Source organism: Gymnogyps californianus, chromosome 5 (assembly GCF_018139145.2).
Source record: "Gymnogyps californianus isolate 813 chromosome 5, ASM1813914v2, whole genome shotgun sequence".
Classification (NCBI taxonomy): domain Eukaryota; kingdom Metazoa; phylum Chordata; class Aves; order Accipitriformes; family Cathartidae; genus Gymnogyps; species Gymnogyps californianus.
Window position 1 is genome coordinate 28,254,670 of NC_059475.1, and position 21,291 is coordinate 28,275,960.

The following is a 21,291-nucleotide window of genomic DNA, read 5'->3' on the forward strand; positions in this document are numbered from 1 at the left end:
TAAGAGAACAGGGGGCAGATGTTGAAGCACCACCACAGTTACGTCCCCTCCCAGCAATGCTGCAGCTCCCCAGGGATGGCAGGGGTGCTCCTCACCTACCCATCCCTGAACACCCCATCCAAGCATCCTGCTCAGCTTCCCCTACCCTTGCCCACGTGTGGGCAGCAGGAAGGCAGGGGTTAGCACCACTAAAGTTGGCCTGTGCAACTACAGCCCCGCTCTTCCCTGCACCCATCTCTGCTGCTGAGGGCTCCTGCCGCTGCACTGTTGCCAGCGGAGGACGGAGGGGATGCTGTTTCTCACGCTTTCTCCTTTGTAGTATTGCTTTCCCCCTTCTGGTGTTCAGAACAGGAGGGGGACCTGAATCCCAGAGCTGAGCAGGATCTGGCCAGCACTACGAGCTCAGTGCTGGGGGCGCATCAGGCTGGCAGCTACGACACAGCTCTGGCTGCTGCTCATCCCCAGCAGCTGACAGACTGAGCTGGCCTGGCAGGTGGACCTCTAAGCAAAGAGGTTTGCAGCTCCAGGAGAGCCATCGCCCCTCTTCCAAGCAGGAGGTTGTTGGCCTGGATGGGCCATGCTTTGTCCAGCCAGCTGGACAGGAAGGATGGAGACAAGGCTCTCCAGGCGGTGCTTGGCACCATCCCCTGCCCTTTCCCTGCTATGGCTCCTGCACTGGGTGTCGAAGGCACTGGCTGATGGGGTGACAAGTGACTCACAAGGCAGCTGGGGAGGAGAGTTCGCAGCAGCTGGATGGAGGCACATAGACGGTGTGGCCACCAGGCTCTAACATCCCCCTGCCTGGGCCGCAGGGCATGGGGTGAGCCATGGGGCACAGGATTTGTGTACACCCCCAGCCTGGAAGGAAGCAGTCCCTGGGGCTGAAGTCCTGGCTGGAAGTGTCTCTTCAGGCTTGCCAGCCTCTGCCTGGTCTTCCTCTCCTCTGAAACAGGGCTCTGCAGTGTGTGACTGGGGTCCATGTGGTTATGGCTGATGTACACGCATTGGGAGGGTGTTTGTTGGTATCTCCAGCAGTAAGATACTTGGGTCCTCCTTGGCAGTCCTTGCTAAACCCATGACTTCTCTGTTGGGTTGCAGACACCGAGACGACCTGTGAAGAAGCTCCATGAAGGTGACCAGCCATGCAATGTTCCTGGAAGGCTGTCCTCCTACTAGCCTTGGCATCCATTGCGATCCAGTACACAGCAATCCGGACCTTCACCGCCAAGTCCTTCCACAGCTGCCCTATCCCCAACCCTGTGAACTGCAACCTGAGCCAGGACACTGATGCGGCTGACAGGCTGTGTGATGAGAGCCCCACTTTCTCGTATAACCTCTCCAGGAAGACGCACGTCCTCATCCTCGCCACCACCCGCAGCGGCTCCTCGTTTGTCGGGCAGCTGTTTAACCAGCACTTCGATGTCTTCTATTTATTTGAGCCCCTCTACCATGTCCAGTACACCCTGATCCCAAAGCTGACCCAGAGCAAGAGTACAACGGACAGGCGGGTCATGCTGGGGGCCAGCCGAGACCTGCTGAGGAGCCTGTATGACTGCGACCTCTACTTCTTGGAGAACTACATCAAACCCCAGCCTGTCAACCACACCACTGACCGCCTCTTCCGCAGGGGAGCCAGCAAGGCCCTGTGCTCGCCGCCCGTCTGCGAGTCCCTGGGAGCCATCGACCTCCACCTGGAGGAGGGAGACTGCGTGAAGAAGTGCGGGACCTTGAACCTGACGCTGGCCACCGAGTCCTGCAGAGAGCACGGGCACGTGGCCATCAAAACCGTGCGGGTGCCCGAGGTCAGCGACCTCCGGGCCCTGGTGGAGGACCCGCGGCTGAACTTGAAGGTCATCCAGCTGGTGAGGGACCCCCGGGGAATCCTGGCGTCCCGGAGCGAGACCTTCCGGGACACGTACCGGCTGTGGAGGATCTGGGATGGTACTGGCAGGAAGCCGTACAACCTGGACGTGACCCAGCTCACCACGGTGTGTGAGGACTTCTGGAACTCCGTGTCCACCGGCCTCAACCGGCCACCGTGGCTCAAGGGCAAGTACATGCTGGTGCGGTATGAAGACCTGGCCAGGAACCCCATGAAAAAGACCGAGGAGATCTACGACTTCCTGGGCATCCCCATGGACAGCAACATTGAGCGCTGGATACAGAACAACACCCGAGGAGACAGGTCCTCCTCCAAACACAAGTACGGGACGGTGCGCAACTCAGCGGCGACAGCGGAGAAGTGGCGGTTCCGGCTGTCCTACGAGATCGTGGCGTTCACCCAGCACGCCTGCCAGCAGGTGCTGGCACAGCTCGGCTACAAAACCGCTGGCTCCGAGGAGGAGCTGAAGAACCTTTCCATCAGCCTGGTGGAGGAGAGAGACTTCCTGCCCTTCTCCTAAGGCAGCCCCGGGGGGGCTCGGTTTTGATACGGACTGTTTCTAACTGTTGCCTTATTTTTTTGTTTTGTTTTGTTTTGTGTGTCTCCCCCCCACCCCCCCACCCCTTCCCTCTCTCGTCTTTTTCTCTCCAAAATTTGCACTAAACTTTGAGCGGGAATCTCAACAGCTAAGTCCAGGGGAAGCGATTGCTGCCCCTCAATACGTTTCGGACGCAAGAGGAGTCGGGTCTCTCCAAGCAAGAGCTAGAACTGTGGATGGGTAACAATGTTTACAAAACACACAAAATGTATAAAGCAACCTTCAAGCTTTCCAAACCGAAGGGTACCTGGGGTACTGTACTTTTGCACTGTTTACTTTTACAATGTAAGAGGTAAATATAAATATAATTTATGAATGGTGTCAACCCCTCCAGAATAACTTCCCTTGCCCCCGATGAGCAGGTTAGACTGGAAGCTGAACGTGGAACAACCTCCTAGTTTTTGATCTCAGTGTGACATGTCTGTCTGTTTAAGTCCTGTTATTGGGCTGGGCAGTTGGGTCAGCTGCTCGTACATGGTTGTTTGGTAACACCTGTGACATTTCTTTGTGCCAAAAACCCACAAAAGAAAAAAAAAAGGGGGGAAAAAGTGATTGGGTGGTTTGGTAAAAGCCCAACACATTTAATGCTTTATTTCTGTGTTTTCTGTAAATAAAAGTGCAATAAAACTGACTTGGGGGTGAACTTCAGCTGAAAGACCTCAATGACTAAACTGGGGTGGATGCACCAACAGGCAGAGAGCAGCGTCTCCTGGTCTGCCTGGCTCCTACGAGGCTGGGAGCAGGTGGGGGCAAGGCTGGGGGGAGCAGACACTACAGCCCCCAAGGGCAGCAGGGAACTGCAGTCGCCTCCTTGGGCATGCACATGTTTGCAGCTGAAGTGTGTCAAAATGCAAGTAGTTAAGCCAAAAGTGAGAACCTGTGGTTACTTACAGACCTGAGAGCTTGTTGGCCTGCGTGGGGGCACGGGACTTGCCGAAGTGCCCGGCCCCAGAGGGCTCACGGCACCAGCATGGTGAGCCCGGCCCCATCAGGCTGCCCCTCGTTGCCCCCGCCACGTCTGACACTGTTGATGCCAGCGTTGGTGTGCCCTGCCCTGGAGGACCAGAGAAAAGTGCTCGAGTTTAGGTCATAGAACTGCCAGAATGAAAACGAGCAAACAAGAAGATGGTCCTGGCAACGCACGAATTTTTCTTTGTGAGCTGCCTGCGGAAGCAGGGCCCTCGTGAGCAAGGCACCTTGCAGGCAGCGAGTGAGCCCCTGCCATGCAGGGCCTGCAGGCTTAGCAGGGCAGCAAGCAGCTGGACAGGGAAGCCGGGTACGCAGGGCAGGAGCAATACTGCACTGCAGCAGAGCACCGAGAGCCTGACACAAGACGTTGCTGGTGTGTGTGATCCCTGCCTGCTGCAACAGCCGACCAGCTCCTCCGGCCCAGCTGGGAGAGAGTCCTCCAAACAACCCAGCCCTCGAGGCACATCCCGCAGACCACGAGCAGCTGTAGATGGGAAGCCACTGGGGCCAGTCCCCAGGGGACAGAGGACAGCAACACCCCAGGAGTCTCCCAGCTCTGTTGCTCCTGCAGCCAAGCAGGGCAGGGACCCACAGAGAGATGTGACCATGGCTGGTCACATCTACCCACACCTGCACACTCCCAGTGTTGGACCCGCTCCTGGCACAGGGGTGCTTGAGCCACCCACAGCCCACCTGCCTGGGCAGGTCTCCTCTCCAAAGGTCTCTTCCGAGGTCTGCTGCCCACCAGCTTCCAGCCCGAGCTCTTACTTGGGAGAAGGTGCGACTGGGTGCTGCAGTTGCACACAGGGAGCTGGGATACTGCCTGCACACCCGCTGCCTGGGCAAGGCAGAGGAAAGCTGTGAATATAGGTGATTCTCCAGTACCCTTTTCCCCCTTTAAAGACCTCTGGAGGCACAGCTTGTTAGTGCTGTTTTGCAACCTGGCTTAACATGGCAAACCTGCTCCAGCTGGGCTGCAGAAAAGGTGAGCAGGGGTGATGTATCTGACAGCCCCTCCTCAGGGCTCGCAGCTGGAGCACCTGTAATTCATCTGCACTGTCTGCAAGGCGACATGGCCAGCTCCAGCCCCGTGAGGAGGAATGGGGTGACGGCATGCATGTGCTGTGGGATGGGCACTTCCCCCATCTGCCTCCCCACAGTGGTCATGGGGGCAGCTCCTGGGAGAGACCCCCACCCCAGGTGCCTTCACCTTACCTCCACCACCAAACCTGCTCCTGCCACTGGCTCAGTGCCTCCCAAGCCACGCTGCCCCGGCTGTGTCTGCGAGCAAGGACGGAGGAGTGGGGCAGGTGGCAGAGGTGGCCACAGCCAGCCTCATCAGCAGGCTGCACGCTGCTCTTACCAGGCAGCTGGCAGCAAAATGTCAACCAAATAAATGGCTTGATTGCCCCGTTATTAGTTACTAAATTAATCCTTTCGTCAGCACTACACAAATGCTGAGCTGTTGGCTCCTGGCCTCGACCCAGTAAAAAAGACACCCTGTCTGGAGCCCGATCCAGCACAGCCCGGCCGTTGGGCTGCAATCTTCCCTGCATGAGGGCTGTGTGTTCCCGGGAGCATCGGGCAGCTCTGCCCTGGGTAAGTGCCTGTGGAGCGGGTGAGGTGGCCACGGTGGCTGGCTGTGCCCCCTGCCAGCACCCACACTGCCTGACAACCAGGGAGCAAATGCAGAGGGTCTGGCTGCCCCACAGGGCTCCCCTGCAGCTTTGGGGAGGGATGTCAAACTGCCTTCTTCTGCAGGAAGGGCAGGCTGATGCAGGGGGAATGAGGCTTTTCGCTTCCTCAGCTGGGAAAAGTGTCTATGCAAACCTGCATGAAGGAACAGTGGCTGTAGAGGCAAAATTTCCTGTTTTCGGCTGCCGAGGTCCCACTTTGAGGGCTAGGCCAGCTGTCCCCGGCCCGAAAGTCCTCTCATGCACTGGTCTTTAAACCAACACAAGAAATTGAGTTTAGAAGTCTTATCCAAACTGTTCTTACTGTTCCAATCAGGAAATGCGCCTGCAGCAAAATGGCTTTTGAATTGCGGTTGAAAGCCATGTCCTAGTTTAAGCAGGGATGGAGGTTCAGCCTTGCTTGGTGCCTCATGTAGAGCCCTTAGGGGAGAGATGTGATTTCCCAAGGAATCTCTAACGTTAATCTTCCTTCAGCTGCGCTTCCTCTCCTCACTTCCCCCCACTGGAAAGAAGAGCCAGCACAACCAAGGTTTTTATCCTCAAATTTTACTGTAATTAAAATACAGAGATGCAGAATATTCCCAGAAACACACTGCAAAACAAACCAAGCAAACAAATTCAGTAGGAAACCAATTACAGACAATGAAATGATAAAGAACAAAAGTGTTCTCTGGAGCCTGGGACCGCATGGCCGCAGTGACGGTTTTGGGTTGCCAAAGGGCTCCTCAGCTCCTAGAGAAGCAGAGTCAGGCCCCGGCATCTGTCCCAGCAGCTTGTGGCTCTCTCTAGCCATCTCCACATTCCCACTCACGCTGTTGTTTTTACAAGGATGACTTTGCAATGGAGACAGAAATAACCCACCCACAGGGACAAGAGCCAACGAGGGAACCCAGAGGAAAAGAAGTGGGTTAAGAGTTTCCACACACAAAACACAAGGGGACAGAGAGGGGTGGAAGACATGCACTTCTCTACCAGCCAGGGGAGCTGGGGGGGCAGAATCACCCTCTCTGCCCTCCCAGCCAATATGAGTGTGGATGTTTAATGAAGGTCTCGGCAAGAGCTTTGGAGAGCTCTATCCAGGGGCAAGACAGAAAGCTACGGGAGGGATAAAAAACAAAAGTGAAGGATAATGAGATGAGCAAAGGGAAAAGGGAGGAGAGGATGTGCCTGTGGGCTCTCCTCTCAGCCGGGGCACGTTCCTTGCGCACGGGGAACGTCCAGCCGCGGCAGGGCACAGGGCTGCATGTAGGGCCACATCCCACCTCCACCATGGGGGAAAGCCAGCCCCACCACGGGGAGATCATGACAAAAGCCTGGGGGACATCTGGGAAGGGGGGGTGGTAAGGAGGGAGCTGATCTGGCGCTTGGACCATCCGTTGAGCACACTGATCTATCTAAATGGAAACCCCCAGCAATCATCACTAACTACTATGGATGCAGGGCACCAGCCAGGTGTGGACCACCACCACACACTAAAACCCACATTCATCCACTTCCCTTTCTGTGCTCTTCCCTAGGACAAACTCAATTGTGTTCATCCTCTGATTCAGAGCCTGTCCTAAGAAACAAATTCCCTCCACGCTCACCCTTTTCTTGCTCCCCCACTCCTTGCCTCCTCCTGTCACCAGTCCCTCCTCATCTTCTCACTGTCACCTGAAAACTGGTGATCTTCCTTGTACTAACTCCCTTCAATCCTTCCCTCCACCTTGGTGCTGCCCCCCCCCTATTTTGTACCATGCCCTCTCATCTAGTAGCAACAGGATTTACGCACAATGTAGTTTTTGCCCTTCTTACCACGAAGGGGTGGTGGAAGAAGGGCTGCACCAGTGGCCCAGGTGGACTCTGAGCTGGCTGGAGTCTCTGTAGTGGGGGAGGAGGAAAGATGGGGCATCCACCATGAGCCAACAGCTTCCCCATCCAATCCAGATCCTACCGTCCTGCAACCAAAGCTGTCAGGAAGTGTCTTTGCTCTTAGACTGGGAACACCGACCCAGTTTTCCTTCTGCTCTGGCACGAGAGTGCCCAGAAAAGCAGCCTGGGGCTGGGTCACCTGGATGAATCAAGCAGGCCTAGCACGCTAACAGAGACATACTTTCCAGAGGCCTTTGAGTCCTGCATAGTTATGTATTCCTGAATGCCTGTTAAGCAGTGTGAGGCCCTGGTTTTGGAGTAGATTTAATCTTCTACCCTTGCCTGCTAATTTGATCTTTTTTGCTATTTATGGTCCATGAGTTCTCCGTTAGCTGGGCTGTAAGAACAGCGATTTAGGCTGTGAGTTCCCCTCACACCTCTTCTCGCCTTCTCCAGGCTATCCCGCAAGGAAATGGCAGTTCCAGACAAATGGAGAGCTTTACTCCCTTTACTGCAAGGACGCACAGAAGAGCAGAAATAAAAAGATGGGAAACCCTCAGGGCCCCGATGGCCTTCCTTAATGCACCTTTATCCCATTTGCCATGCCTGCTCTGCACACACAGTGCCTGCACACAAAAGCGTGGGAAGGATGTATTGCCTCCCCCAGCAAGAGCCTGTGTGGGATACTAGTTAGCCAAAAGCATGACGAGCTTCCCATCACCTGCCCAGGGGTGGCCAGTGAAGCAAAGCCCCTTAGACACTACTTTCTCCTGTCCAAGGCCTGGGAGAGGCAGTTAGGAAGAAGACTGTCTTCTGTCCCAACTGGTAAGATACTGTCTTTCTAAGAGGGCTGGTGACAGCACAGCTAGTTACGCACAAGCAGCTTTTAGCTTTGGGGTTAGAGCTGGCTTCAGGAGCAGTCTGTGACTGGAATAAGAAACAAGATGCGCTCAGGGAGAGCAGTGAGCGGAGATTCACGCAGTGCAAACTGTCCTCCTGCTTTGCAAGGCGTTTGAGACAAAGGAAGAACAGACAAGACTTCTTCTGGCCTTGCCAACTGCCACAAGCATCCCAGTGAAGTGCAGGCACGCATCAAGGCCTGATCTTTCTGTGAAGCTGCTGCCTTCAGAGACAAAACCGACAAGTTTGGGTCAACTTGGCCTTCACCAGAACAAAAGAGACAAAGTGAGGAAATGCACACACATACAAAATGCTGTTTCCTCTTCAGAAACAAAGATGTAGGTTAAACCACTCTCATGCTATCAAGAGTAACACACTGTGGAGATCAGCAACTTCTTGCCACTGCAAACAGCAGGGACTACCCAGCAAAGGATACGGAGAGAGACTAACACCAGTGTGACTAGCACAGGGACACAGCAACTTATGTCAGGTCCAAAATGTGGATTTAATAAAGGTCAGAATGAAAACTGCTTCACAAGCCCAAGAACATTCAGCAAAAATGGTGGCGGGGAGGGTTGTACTTAAATATTCCCTGATGCCTGAGTCCCAAGCATAAGAAAGCAGCCAGGAAGCGCAACGACCTCCAACGGGAAATGAAGATCAAGGAAGTTGGCTTCAATGTCCAAAAGATAGGGCAGAAAGTAAACAAACCGCATAGACGGGAGAAAGGGGATTTTTCACATTCCTTTGGTTTCAATAAACTACGTTCTTGAGCAACAGAGGGGAAAACATCCTCTAAAACATGATTTTTGTTTTGACCAGGACCCTATATAAAAACTATATGCTGGAAGTGCCGAAGATGACTATGTAAACTCCTCTGCGGCAGCGGCACAGTTTTGTTTACCTGGCTGAAGACATGCCTGTGGACTGATACATACACACACGCTAACATAGATGCATATTTATAAAATACAGCACAAGCACTGCTTCACCTGCCTATGCATCCAACACCTAACGACCTAGGCTGATCACCTGCCAAAGCCAGGAGCAGCAGAGTTAATGGTGGAGCCTGTGGCTTTCCTCATCCCAAGAATTACAGGGGACCTTGGAGTGAGTGTGTGTGTTGTGTGTGCGTGTGTGTGCGTGTGCGATGCCACACGGCCCCTTGAGCATCATGGGCCAGGCTGAGGATGGCTGTGACTCCCAGATGGATGCAGGTGTCTGGGTTTCTGCGGCACTACGAGTGTGGGTGGGCTATTTAGTGCAACATGGTCATTTACAGGAGGCAGGCTGGAGCCCCAGGAACAGCGTGTGGAGGAGGAGTTGCTGGTGCCCCGTGCAGGCTGGCTGCCGCTGGAGCACGCTCAGCCCTTTGGGGAAGTGTTCTCCAACACGGTGCAGCCCGCTCACACCCAGGCCACCGCTCCCGGGGTGCCAAGTCATGGGGAGAGCAATGCTCTCTGCCTCCCCTCCCTCCCTGCAGCAGAACTTGGGTGGCATTTGGGACCATGCTTGCTCATGGTTACTAGTGACGTCTGTGGAGTGAGAGTGTGGCCTAGAGTCAAAATGCCCCTGTTGCAGATGGGGACACTGCAAAGACTTCAAGGGTCAAACTCAAAGGCCTGGTTTGTCTCTCTGGAACATCACTACCTGTGCTGCAATATCACAGAGGCCTGGCAGATGCCACTGTCAGCTCCTTCCCCAAATGGGAACACAGAGCAGCTTTCATCCTCCTGCCTCTCACCAAGAAAATCTGTGCAGAAGTTGATGGCCCAGGACATATCATACTCTTGTGTGGCATCATCCCCGGAGCTGCTCTGCTGAGCTTGAGGGTTCCTTCTCTGAAGGGTGCAATTCAGCCAGGGAGTACGTGATTGCGAGCAGCTTGTGAGACAGGCCCTGCAAAGAAAAGGTAAGAGGTGCAGGGCAGGAGGGAGGCTTCCCCCTCTTCACGGTATCTCTCCTTTGTGTTAATGGGACTTTCTTCTACGGTTCTCCGCCAGGCAGACCCCTCAAACACACCTCCCAGAACCAAGGGAAGGGGTGTTTCAGAGGCTGTCTTCCCAGCTGAAGTTGAATTTGACTACACAACCCACACTTCAAGCCAGGCGTAGTTCCTCCCCCTCCCATTACTCCCCCCACCTCCAGCCAGATGGAGCCTGACACCCTCTCACACTCCTCTGTGCTTACAAGACCAAGAAAGGAGGAAAGAAACTGCCAGACAGTGACAACGGCGCCTTTAAAGCCCTCGGAGTAAAGATGGTTCCCAGTAGGTGATGGGAGTGAAAGGCATTGACAGCGGCTCTGTGAGCTCTGAGCCAGGCAGGCGGTGCTGAGCAGGCTGCAGCCAGAATCTGCTTGGGTGCTTGACCCTCCCTGAAGCGGCTGGTTCCAACTCAAAGAGGTGCTGTGTAGGGGGAGAGTATGGGCAGGTTGATCTTCTGGAAGGGAGCTGCAACAGGGATTAGTCAGCCTTGTCCTTCTTCTTTGTGGTGAAAGGGACTTTGCTGGCGACCGCACTGCCCACGGCTCCGACGCCGCCGGTCACTGCTGAGACGCCGCCCTTCACCAGTCCGACGCCAGCAGCGGGGACGCTGGTCACAGCTGTTTTGGTGAGCTCCAGGCTCTTGCTGCCCACCCAGGCAACTCCTCCCAACGTGGCCCCCACGGCTCCCCGGGTGATACTAAACAGGCCGCCCGTCACTCTCCAGATCACCCCTGCCTGCTGCTGTGGATGGTCCTTGCTGGCATCTGCGGGGAGAGAGAGAAAGGGAAAGTCAGAAGTGTCCATGCTGAAGACCTTCTCCCTGGGCACCTCTTCCAGCGCAGGAGGGTTGTCCACCACACCACATGCTCCCGTATGTGCAGGGCCTTGCAGCCCCAGACCTCTCAGTGCCTGAAGGAGGAACCAGGGCGATCCCAGGCCTACAGCATGGCAGGAGAGGACTTTGGGAGGGTAGGGAGTGGGAGCACAATTGCTCATGTGACAGAGAAGGGAAGAAGGTGGCTCAGTTACAGCCCCTAGCTTGCAAGCCTCAGTGCTGCAATGCAAAGCAAATCCCACTAACAAGAGATGCAATTCCCCTCCCCTATGTGTTGGCTAACACCAGTAAATCACAAAGAATAATGCCAGCATAGGAGGCACGAACTGCAGACAGCAACAGCTGACGTTTGTGTGGCCTGCAGGTCCTCGGAAGCATCTGTTTGGAGGCAGGTCTGCGCTAATGTCAGATGCGGGACTGAGGCACGGCACAGACCTATCTGCGAGAACTGTAATTGAGCTAGCACAGATAGCAAACTGCGGTAAAGATACAGTGACACAAACATCACCTCAGGTTGTACAAGCCCTCCGGAGATCTCAGCTACGTATTTAATAGTGTTAAGACAGTGCTTAAGTTGCTACACTATGTCACTGCTGGTTTACCTGTGCCAACTGGATCAAGGCCAGCATGATGTACGCACCCAAGCTGCCATCGCACCTGCCCACAATACTGCAGACATAACGTTCACAGCTCACCACTTCTTGGGAAAGGGTTGACTCGGAACTGCTACTCACGGGATTCAAACCTGACAGCTCTCCTGCCGGCCTCCACACAATCCTCTCCCTTTGCGTCAGCTAACAACGCTGCGTGCAGGCAGCAAAGGAGGAGCTGCTCTTTTCGTGGAGCGAGATATTTTGGATACTCTGACTTCTGATTCACTGCCAGTTCCATACACGAGATGAGTTACTAGTAATTGCAAAAATACAATAAAGCAATCCTGGCAGGAAAAAAGCAAGCGCCAGCTGGGAATACAGGATCCCTGGAGCAGCAGCAGCCCTTCTAACCCATTACCTACTCAGAAGAGAGGTTGCACAGCGCTGATGCAGCAGGAGGGCTTTAGCCCCCTGCTAAATGCGCATCCCATTTCCTGAGAAGTGGGGAAATGACAGGGATGGAAATGGCTTTCTGAAAGCCTGCATAAAACCATGGTGCAGTCATGCCTCTGCAGAGAGCCCAGGACAGGGGCCGTGTCAGCACTAGCCACTGCCTCAGAGCAGAGCACTGCAGAGGCTTCATCAGCGCCCCAAGGAAGGAGCCAGTCTGCACTGCACAGCCCTGCACGCACCCGTCCCCCCGGCACGGGTGTGGGGACAGGCCTGGCATCTGTCCCTGGGACCAAAGAGGGAGACACCCCGGCTGCGGCATCCCAGTTCAGCCGCCCGCTCAGACTGGGCTGCACAAATGGATGCACCGCTAACCTAAGCGGGTGGACAAGCTTAATACAGCTAATGGCAGGTAGCTGAGAGCTGCTGGCTGAATGCACTTTCTCTTTTGAGATCCTAGCCCTTCCACTGCACGCTCCCACACTCTCAGCTCCCCCCACTGCCCCCCTAAGCTCCCCGCCCCCTGAGAAGAAAGCCCCCTTGTTTATCCAGCCCTGCAGCAGCTTCCTTCCTTGATTGTGAGTAATATTCCAGGCAGCAGAAAACTCTACCTAGAAACCCTCCTTTGATGACTCCACCCACTTTCATTTCCACACAGATTAGAGCCAACACTGATGTAGGCAGTGGATTTCCTTCGCCAGCAAGCAAAGACCTTGGGAGTGCCGGGAGGCTGGCCCAACCACTCAGCAAGTTGCGGGGCCTTCGCACGCTGCACACCCCGCTTGATGGAGATGTCAGACCTAGTCAGTCTAAGCCTAAGTAAGCCTTCCTCTTACTGTTACTAACTTCTCTCACGCCGTGTCTTCACCACATCTGCTATTCAGTGTACTTCTGCCAAGCTATCCTGTGAATTCTTTGGAGCAGAGACAATCTTCCCGTTGTCCACATGTCACGCAACACAGTAGAGTCTCTAAGTGCTGCTGGAAAACAAGCTTTTTTCTTTTTTTTTTTTTCTTTTTTTTTTAAACAAACCAACCAGAAGTCTGACAGAAAACACTCAGCAGCAGCAGCAGGGCATGGGTTTTATCCCTGGAAGCACCAGCTGCTCCAGGGTGCTGGATGCACACGGCTGAAGGGACAACCTGACCTTGCCAAACGGACCAGAGCTGCTGCCTGTGTTACAAGCACTGGGGCAGACAGGAGGCCAGCTACTCACACCGGGGACTCTCAGGTTGCACCACGTTATCTGTGGGAAAGGGGAATTTTCCAGGCCTCTTAGGAAACAAATTAAGCTGTCTTCAGATTCAAATTGCTAACTTTCAGGCATTTAACATAGAAGTTTAAGCAAGGTGATTCAATTCCTCTGACTCCATTTCTAGCCAGGGAAGAGAAGGGGGCTTCTTCAGAGGAGGCTGCATACAGTAGCCTAACCTAGACTAGGCATGAGCCTGAATTAGGTGGTGTGATGATCCTTTCCTAGGTATTTCTGTCCAGGATTCTTCTAAAATTCTGCAGATTTTGGAGTCTTCTCGGAATCGTACGTCCTCCCTTGAGCTTTTCCCAGGCTGTACAGAGCTCTCCCTGGGGCAGGTCTCAGGATGGTGCCTGTGAGGAGTCTGGTGTTCACCAGCTCTGATGACTTGGAATAAGCCTTAGGTTACACATCTGTCTGATAACCTGGGCAGCAAAATGGGGTTTGAGAGGGGCCAGTACAGAGTTTCTGGTGTAGCCCAAGCAGCTACAGTTCTACCCAGTATACCCATTGCTTACCTATTCCTCAACAATTTCTCTGAGTGTTTTTTTTCTCCTCTCCCTCAATGTTACTGAGACCCCTTGGCCCCATTTCCAGTTCAGTTGCCAGCCCTGCAACTGCTGCACACAGCTTATCCAGTACAGCCATTTTTGTGTTTTGTCTTCAGATCGAAGGCGGGAAGAACAGAGGGGTCCAGAAATCCATGCAACTGTAAAGCAGGACTCAGTGAAAATCAGACTGGTCCTCCAAACTAACACCATCCTCTGAGGATGGCAGGTCTTGTGTTCCCGCTCCCCTGTCTGGGGAAGCAGGATCCTTTGTGTCCCAGAGAACTGCAATGCAGAAGCTCTGGGCATTAAACACCTACTGGCGTGCTCAGCTGCAGAACCAAGAGTTATATCAAAGCAGCAATAATCTTCCTGGCTCTCCCCAGGTAAACCTGTGTCTGAGGCTACCTGGAACCCCTCTGTAGGAGCATTTAGGCCTCTGGCGCTGCCCAGCTATCTGAACAACACTAGTGTGGAAACCTCTTAGATGATATGTGAATGCCTGCAGGTGGACAGCCCAGGGACCAGAGAGGAGGCAACTGCAGACAAGATTGAGGGGGGATGTTACTCTGCCAGCAAAGAGCTAAAACATATTGGAGAAAGTGTCAGGAAATACTAATGAAGAAAGACAAGGACAAAGGTTCTTTCTGATTAAGCTAGGCAGAGACAACGAAGCTGCAGCACACTGGAGTACCAGTGCTCACACGCTGCCTGCACCTGGTCTGCAGCCACTCTCACGGTCCTTAAAACTCCACAGGTAGCAGGGATGGAGGACCTGGCCCTAGGAGGGTGGGAGGCTGTTCCAGAAGAATTCCAACAGCTCCAACACAGAACAGAAGCTGTACCATAAAAAAAAACCCAAACAAACTCAGGTTTGAATAGATCTGAGAAAGAGAAATCCCTTGTGACCCCAGCCACAAGGGGCCATATCCTAACCCGGCAGCAAGCTCAAATAGGTTGTATTTGTTCTATACTCCAGATGATGTGTCGAAAGCTTTCTAGCCATCCCCAGTTAGTTTGTCTTCAGGACTGCAATAAACCCCACACTAAGCTGTCATGTAAGATAAGCATCAGATTTACAGTGCAAATTAGTCTCTCAGACAATGGAGTGAGCTAAGCATTTTGTTGGCACACAGGAGCCCAGATTAAGGGCGAGACAGCAGAGATGAAATACACAAAATAATCAAGAGAGACAGACACACAGCCCTAGCAGGGGAACAATTCTGTTCCCTGGAGCCGGCCACAGCCCACACTGCTCATGAAAGCTCTTCACCATCTGCCAAGCCCTTTTTCCTTTCCATCAATGACCTAGCCTTTTCAAGGGTCCCTTCCCTTCAGCTTCACTTCACCCCATGTCAGCTTAGAACTGAAGAAGAAGGAGAAAAAGAGATGAATAAAACACACTCCTGTATGAATGCCGGCTCTCTGGGCTGGGGTCAGCACCCCACACAACAGGCTCTCCTCCTCGGCCACAGCCCTCTGCAGTCCCCACTGGCTTCTCTCCAGAGCAGGGGTCCTGCTTGCTGGGGCTCCAGACAAACCCGGGTCTTCTCATCTGATCCTGACAGCATCTATGACTCAGGGCAGAAGTGAGATCAGTTTGTTGGTAATAACAGATACAACTTTCAAAGCTGCCACGGCGACTCCTCAGGGCTTTGCATTGCATTTATTTGGTGAGACAAAATGATAGCCTGTGCTGGTGCCCAGTACAAATGGCACAGGCGTTATTCTTCCCCTCGGCCCCTGCCGGCAGGTGATACGACAGGCAGGGAAAACTCTACTTTAAAAAGGACTTATACAAGTTGCTCTTCCCTACTAAGTTATAAAAACAGCCCCAAGCCAGAAAAGCAGTGTCAGGGAGCAGCACTGTTTTTGCATCTTTAGGACCCTTCCATCCCTGCTGGGCCCCAGGCAAAGGAGCTGGGCTGGCTCAGAGACCAAAATGTAAACAGTCAGTGTCATCAGTCTGTCCCTCAGAAGATGTCAGAGGAAGGGATGAGGTCACTAGTTCAAGCCTGAATTACGCCTCTGGCAGCTATTAAGTGACCACTGGTGGATTTAGGCGGGTTCCCCCACCTAGAAAAATGTTCGGTCTGGAGGAACAAGCAGGGGGTGGAGGGTCAGATACTCACACAGTCTAGTCCCAGCTTTGCCCAGCTGATTTTTAAGCAACACTGAGCAAATCGCTCTGACCTTTATTGCCTCTGCATCACTGTGATTGAGAATGTGTGATTTTCTAAAAGCCTTGGTTGTTGAGTCACAAAAAAGCGTGTACGGGAGAGAAGTTTCCAGTCCTGGTATTTCTTGAAGAAAAACCTGAAAGTTTGATTCAAGTGCACTCTTAAGGCTCTGAGAACCCCAAATGGATTATTGTTATTTTTAACCTTGTGATTTTTCCAAGCCTACCTCAATTTGAAATGCATGGGGCTGGCACTGCTGCTTCTTTTCCCCTTTTGTAAAGCGAAGCTGAAGTTAATGATCCCTATTTCCTTGTATTGCTGTGCTGTCATGAAGGTTAATTAGGTACAGTTGGTGCGGTGCTTTAAACAAGGTAATTGTGTTTGTAGCATCATGACTGGCGCTGACAGATTCCTGTTGACATTCTCAGTAGAGATGCCAATGACAACTTCCAATTTCTCTCCAGAGAGGTTTCCAGTTTCCAGACAAGTCACAAAGGCAAAAGAAAAGCTTGCCCCCTCCCCACCCATACCATCCTGCTATTGTGGAGCTACACAAGTTTATCCTGTAGCTGAGACTTCCCATTTGGGTGATATACTCCTCTTCTAGCACAAGCAGCTGAAGCAGGCAGAGACCACTCTGACTGCTGGGCACAAATGAAATCTCGCTGTATACCACCTAGCAGGAGCCTTCTCCAGGGAATGGCCGACACTGCCTTCTTCCAAGCCTCCTGCCTGCAGCTTGGAGAAGGCTTAGCTGATCCTTGCGGGGCACAGCTGTAGCAAGCATTTATGTCTCAGATGAAGGAACTGCTGTTCATGTCCTTTCTGTCATTTTAGGATCAAAGATCTAGATCCTGCAGTGTCACAGGCAAAGTGTTAAAGGGAGCACTACAAAGTGTTTGTTCTTTAAACACTCGTGCTTCACTCCTGCCATCAGTCCTATGCTGCAGCTGGTTGGAAATGGCTTCGCAGGCTCAGCAGCTGTGCTCTCCCCAGCCCTGCTCTGCCCAGGCGCTGAATGCTACAAACCAAGACGGCTGCCACCAGCAAAAAGCCTAGAAATGCCACATTGAGTTTAGCCCTTGAGTTTTAAACTTTAACTCTGCAATCAGCAAGACATACTCACCTCTCTCTGCAACAGGATTGTTCGGGAAGCTGCTGCATACAGCAAAATGGGGGCAGCTGTCTCCACAGCCCAGGTCACCCCAGGGCTCTTCACTGGCACAATGAGCTTTAATTGTTCCTTGCACATGCCCCAGGAGCAGTATTAACTGCTGAAGCATCTACCTTGAAGCACTGAGAGACAGGGTTCAGGAGGGTAAACGAACAGTGATATGGAGTGGCTTGTTTTCCTCGGCTGAGCCTTCAGGGAGAAGCAGCCAAAGCTCTGACTCTGGAAGTGTGAGGCTTAGAGTTGGTTGGGAGTTTTCTGACTCTTTGTTGGGAAGCATCGTGTCACCGAAACAGAAATTGTTTGTAAATACATGGTGGTACTGTTGAAACTTCCATTGAAAAGAGAATTCAGGGAGATCGGCCTCAGAGCAGCTAATAACTCAGTGGTTAAAGCATTTGACACACCTTGAGTCAGCCCAAGGACACTCTCCAGCCTCACACACACCTGCTAAATGGCCCAAGCAGCAGCTGAATGCCATTTTCACTCTTTTTGTTGAACTGTTTCACTTTGCAAGAAGAGATATTAATTGGAGGAGGAATATAAACTTGTCCTCTCACTTCCCAAGTGCTTTCAATTCAGAGCCAAGATCTGCCCTGAGATGGGTTTCTTATTCTTGAAAAAAATTAGCAGTTCCTGTGCTTTGCCCTCCTGCAGAAGACGACTGTTTTCTTGATCCAGAAATATCTTTTATATAGCTGTAACAGCCTGTAAGGAACAGCCAGAGTCTCCTTCAACCAGGATACCCTGGGACCCTTTTGATTCTTAATTCCTTATTTCCTCTCCAGGTTTACAAGACTTCAGCTACTCTGGTGGCATAGACATGGTCTCTAATGATGCTGAAGACCAGGATGGCCCACAGCCCAGAGGTAATGCTCCTTCTGCTCTAGAAAAACGCAAGTGAGTTGCGGGACAGACAGCATCATCTACTAGAAAGGACGTGGATCAGGTAGGAGCCCAGAGACCCAGCTCTGTTCTCAGCATTATTGCTGACCTGTTGAGTAACAGCTACATCTCCTCTGCTTCCTCTCCATCTTACTGGTCTGTTTCAGCCATGGGTGGTGTGACTGCCCAGACAGCACGCTGGGGATCCCGCATGGCCTGCAGTAGAGTGGGCTGGCAGGCAGGAGCTAGGCCCAGCTCTGCTGAGCCCAGCAAGCTGGGAAAGGCAGGAGTCCACCCTTTGCAGAGGGGAAACTAATGAGCACTAACTGATTGGCCTCATGGTGCTTCTTAGAGACAATCTCCCAGCTCCCACTGGCATACTTAACCTCTCATCTCAGAGAGAAAGAAGTGCACACTGGGACAAAGTCCTCGAAAGTTTGCCATCCTCTGATATAAATCATAAGTGCTTAAGGATGAGGACTTGCCCTTTTTATAGGCTTGTACAACAGCTGGTTTAAGGAAACCCTTGTCTCATTTGAAGCAAATGTCACCTCCTACCACAGTGTATAGGTTGTAAGAAAGATGAGCCCACAGGAGAGTCCTAGAGCAAAGCTACAAGTGGTGTTGCCTGTTCAGGAAGAAAGAAATCTGGACACACCACCTCTATCTCCATCATGACATCTCTTTTTCTCAAGATGGAATATATGCAGGAAGGTCAGGCTTTTGCTACTGGCCAGACAGGTCACTAAAACAACCTATAGGATGTCTCAAGGCCACTGACAGAGTAGAGACGTGACCCCGAAAGGCAGCAGATTTCAGCTTGCCCCAGAGAACTGTGCACAGTGGCTGCTTCCTCCCTACCCTCGCCAGCCTCCGGGTCCTGCGCAAGAAACTGCAATGGTGCATTATGGCAAGTATGAACAGCAAGGGACAGCTATCAGCTAGGCTAAACCTTTCCTCTCACTTGTGTTAAAAGCATCAAAAGTGGCCATCAGACTTAGTTTGTTTGAACTTTATGTTCCTGTCTGCCTTCAATTTCCACTCTCTGCTCCACCTACAAGCTCTTCAATCAGTCAAGAGGCTTGCTTAAAAGCCTGGCAAGAAAGAGCATATAAAGCTGCACCAATGGCTCCTTTTCCTATTGGAGTCTCATCACTGCGACACTGAGATTTTGGATCACAAGGACAGGAATCACCTCCTGCTGTGAATATGGGCTCTTGATTTCACTTGGGGATCTGTGGGTGGAACTGGAATTAATCCAGTAGACTCAATGATTTTGAGTGGCCTCAAGCTTTAATGGTCTGAAGAGGAGAGCTTTCAGACATAAAATTTTATTCCTTACAAACAACTCTTCCTAGCATTTGTGCCCAGGCTGAAGAGACCATCTTTTTAAGCCTGCTCTTTGACCCATGCTAGCTCAGCTCTTGTCAGGGCACATCACCTCCTCTGTCAATTCTGTAACAGCGGTTGCACATTCTTCACTGAGCTGCTTTCAGCTGCTTGTGATAGTACCTGGCACAGAAAGACCCCAAATGAATCAGAGGCTCTTGTTAAACAGCCTTGTTAATTCAGCTCTGATAAAGACACAGGAGGAAAAAAAAAAAATCAATATTTGTAAAATGAAAAAGGACAAAATCCATAGAGAAATAAAGGTCATTTTCACAGTTCTATGAGGCCCTTACAAACAATGGAGAGTAAATAACATAATCCAAGCTTATGTAAGAAATGACTTTTCTTCCATGCTCTAGTGCTACCCAGTGGATTTTAAACAAAGGCAGACTCAGCTAAGCCTCCTCTGTCCAGTGAGGCTAGAAGTCCTTCCCATGACAATATTGCTAACTCACAATTTATCAAAAAGTGCCTGAAGTTTGGTCCCAGCAGCAGTTTGGGAAGGGGCATGGGAGAGAAAGACAGTCACATCTAACCAGCAGGAAGGTGCTCCAAGCTGCCAAGATCAGACACCAAAAGTCTCCTCTGCTTGTTCATCAACTGCCGTGAATATTTTGTGTACTCTGCCACCTTATTATTAAAGGCTTAATCTCTCTACCTTATGGGAACACATGATTGTCACTCAAGCATTTTACAGCTGAGATATCTGAGAATTTGTCCAAAAATACTCCCAGTGAAGTTGGGAACATATCCTGCCTTGCTAATAGGGGAAGACCCAGGTTCAGGCATTTCCTCTTCCCACTCCTGGAGCAGCTGAGCAATGGATGCTGATGCTTTCCAGCAGGATGGCTAGTACCAGTGAGAAATCCAGAAATTCCCCATTTATTCTGATTATGTGCTCCCCACCCCTCTCCAAGGCACATGGAGGAACTGAAGGAAAAAATGGATGGCAGCTCAAAAAGCAAAGCCACAAATTTTAACTGACCTAAGGTCTGAGTGAAGATTTTTCGACTCAGAGAAATGACCCATTCATCCCAGAGGCTATCCAGGAGTCTTTCTGTCCATCCAAAGGATAACAAGGCAGTTAAGCTAAAAGTTGTGTGCTACAGAAGCAGCTGAGCTGGGGATTTACTCGGGAGGCACGAATATGCTTGCCGGCTCACGCTTCAGCATGCCAGCAATGGGCAGAATAGGGTCTTTGTTATTCTGCTGGTGGTAGGTGTTTGATGGCATAGTCTCAAAAACTCATTCCCCATCTCAGCTGTCAAGGGGAGAGCGCTGCAGTCATGAGTGGGCAGGTATGCTGCCTCTGGGAGCAAACAGATGAACAGGCAGAGCATCCCTCCCCCACAGCTAGGCTGAATGGGGAAGGACAGGACCCATCCATGCCTCAGACTATTAGATCTATTCCGGTGCAAAAATCACACCCCAGCTCTACGCCCAAACCTCTTGTGTGTCCCCTCGCCTCTGTCGCTTCAAAGTGAGCCAGCTGGTCCTACCCGTTGTGCTTCCAGAGAGCCTGCCACCTGGAAATCTCAGCCCTGAATGCATAAATTAGAGGTAGCACTAACACTGCCCAAGGAGACATCAAACCTCTTCCTCTGTGCTGCACAGACAAAGAGCTGCTGCTTAGGAACGTGAAGTCACGAGTGTGACAGTTCCTTTGCTTCCTTCCATATTCATGTTCTTGCTCTTTCCAGGGCAGATTTCAATATGGTACAGCAGGGATCCCACGCACATTTGGCCTCCCGGTGGTTACCGAAAGGCTCTGGCTGGTGCAGCAGGTAAACTGGATTTCCTCTGATGCTGCAGCAGGACTGCCATGGAGCCAGGGTCTAGTTTGGCTCTCTGGGATATCTAGGCCTCCCTTTGAGATTAGTGCTTCATATAGTTGGAGGAATATCTGGAATAAGAGAGACTCCCGCTCACCTCTTCGGCGCAGCCACCAGCTCAGCCCTACACTCTCAGCCTCTCTTGGGAGGTCTGTCTATGCTTGCTTTCCCCCACTGCCAAGCAGTGATAAACAGGCTCTGCTTTATCTGAAAGGGAGGAGCCCCTGTCACCTCTTGGCTTTCTCCTGAGTCAGTCTTGACTCTAGCTCGGGGTA

At 52.0% G+C, this 21,291-nt stretch overlaps 2 protein-coding genes across 4 annotated transcripts in view; one reads left to right on the top strand and one right to left on the bottom strand.

Moving 5' to 3' along the window:
- Window positions 1-1,142: 1,142 nt before the first annotated feature.
- Window positions 1,143-2,545, top strand: CHST1 (carbohydrate sulfotransferase 1). The gene has a single exon (XM_050898069.1). It carries the CDS (start codon window positions 1,143-1,145, stop codon window positions 2,400-2,402), a length of 1,260 nt encoding a protein of 419 aa, XP_050754026.1. The 3' UTR covers window positions 2,403-2,545.
- A 3,134-nt stretch (window positions 2,546-5,679) lies between these two features.
- Window positions 5,680-21,291, bottom strand: part of LOC127016994 (transmembrane protein 263-like) — a 207,694-nt gene continuing 192,082 nt past the window's right edge. For 2 of the 3 annotated variants that reach the window (XM_050897864.1, XM_050897863.1), the window contains exon 3: window positions 10,036-10,645. In XM_050897864.1, the coding sequence (XP_050753821.1) occupies window positions 10,359-10,645 (287 nt within the window). In that variant the 3' untranslated portion in view covers window positions 10,036-10,358. Of the gene's footprint in view, window positions 9,794-10,035; window positions 10,646-21,291 lie in introns of those variants that run through there. The other variant, XR_007766535.1, reaches the window with a different exon arrangement.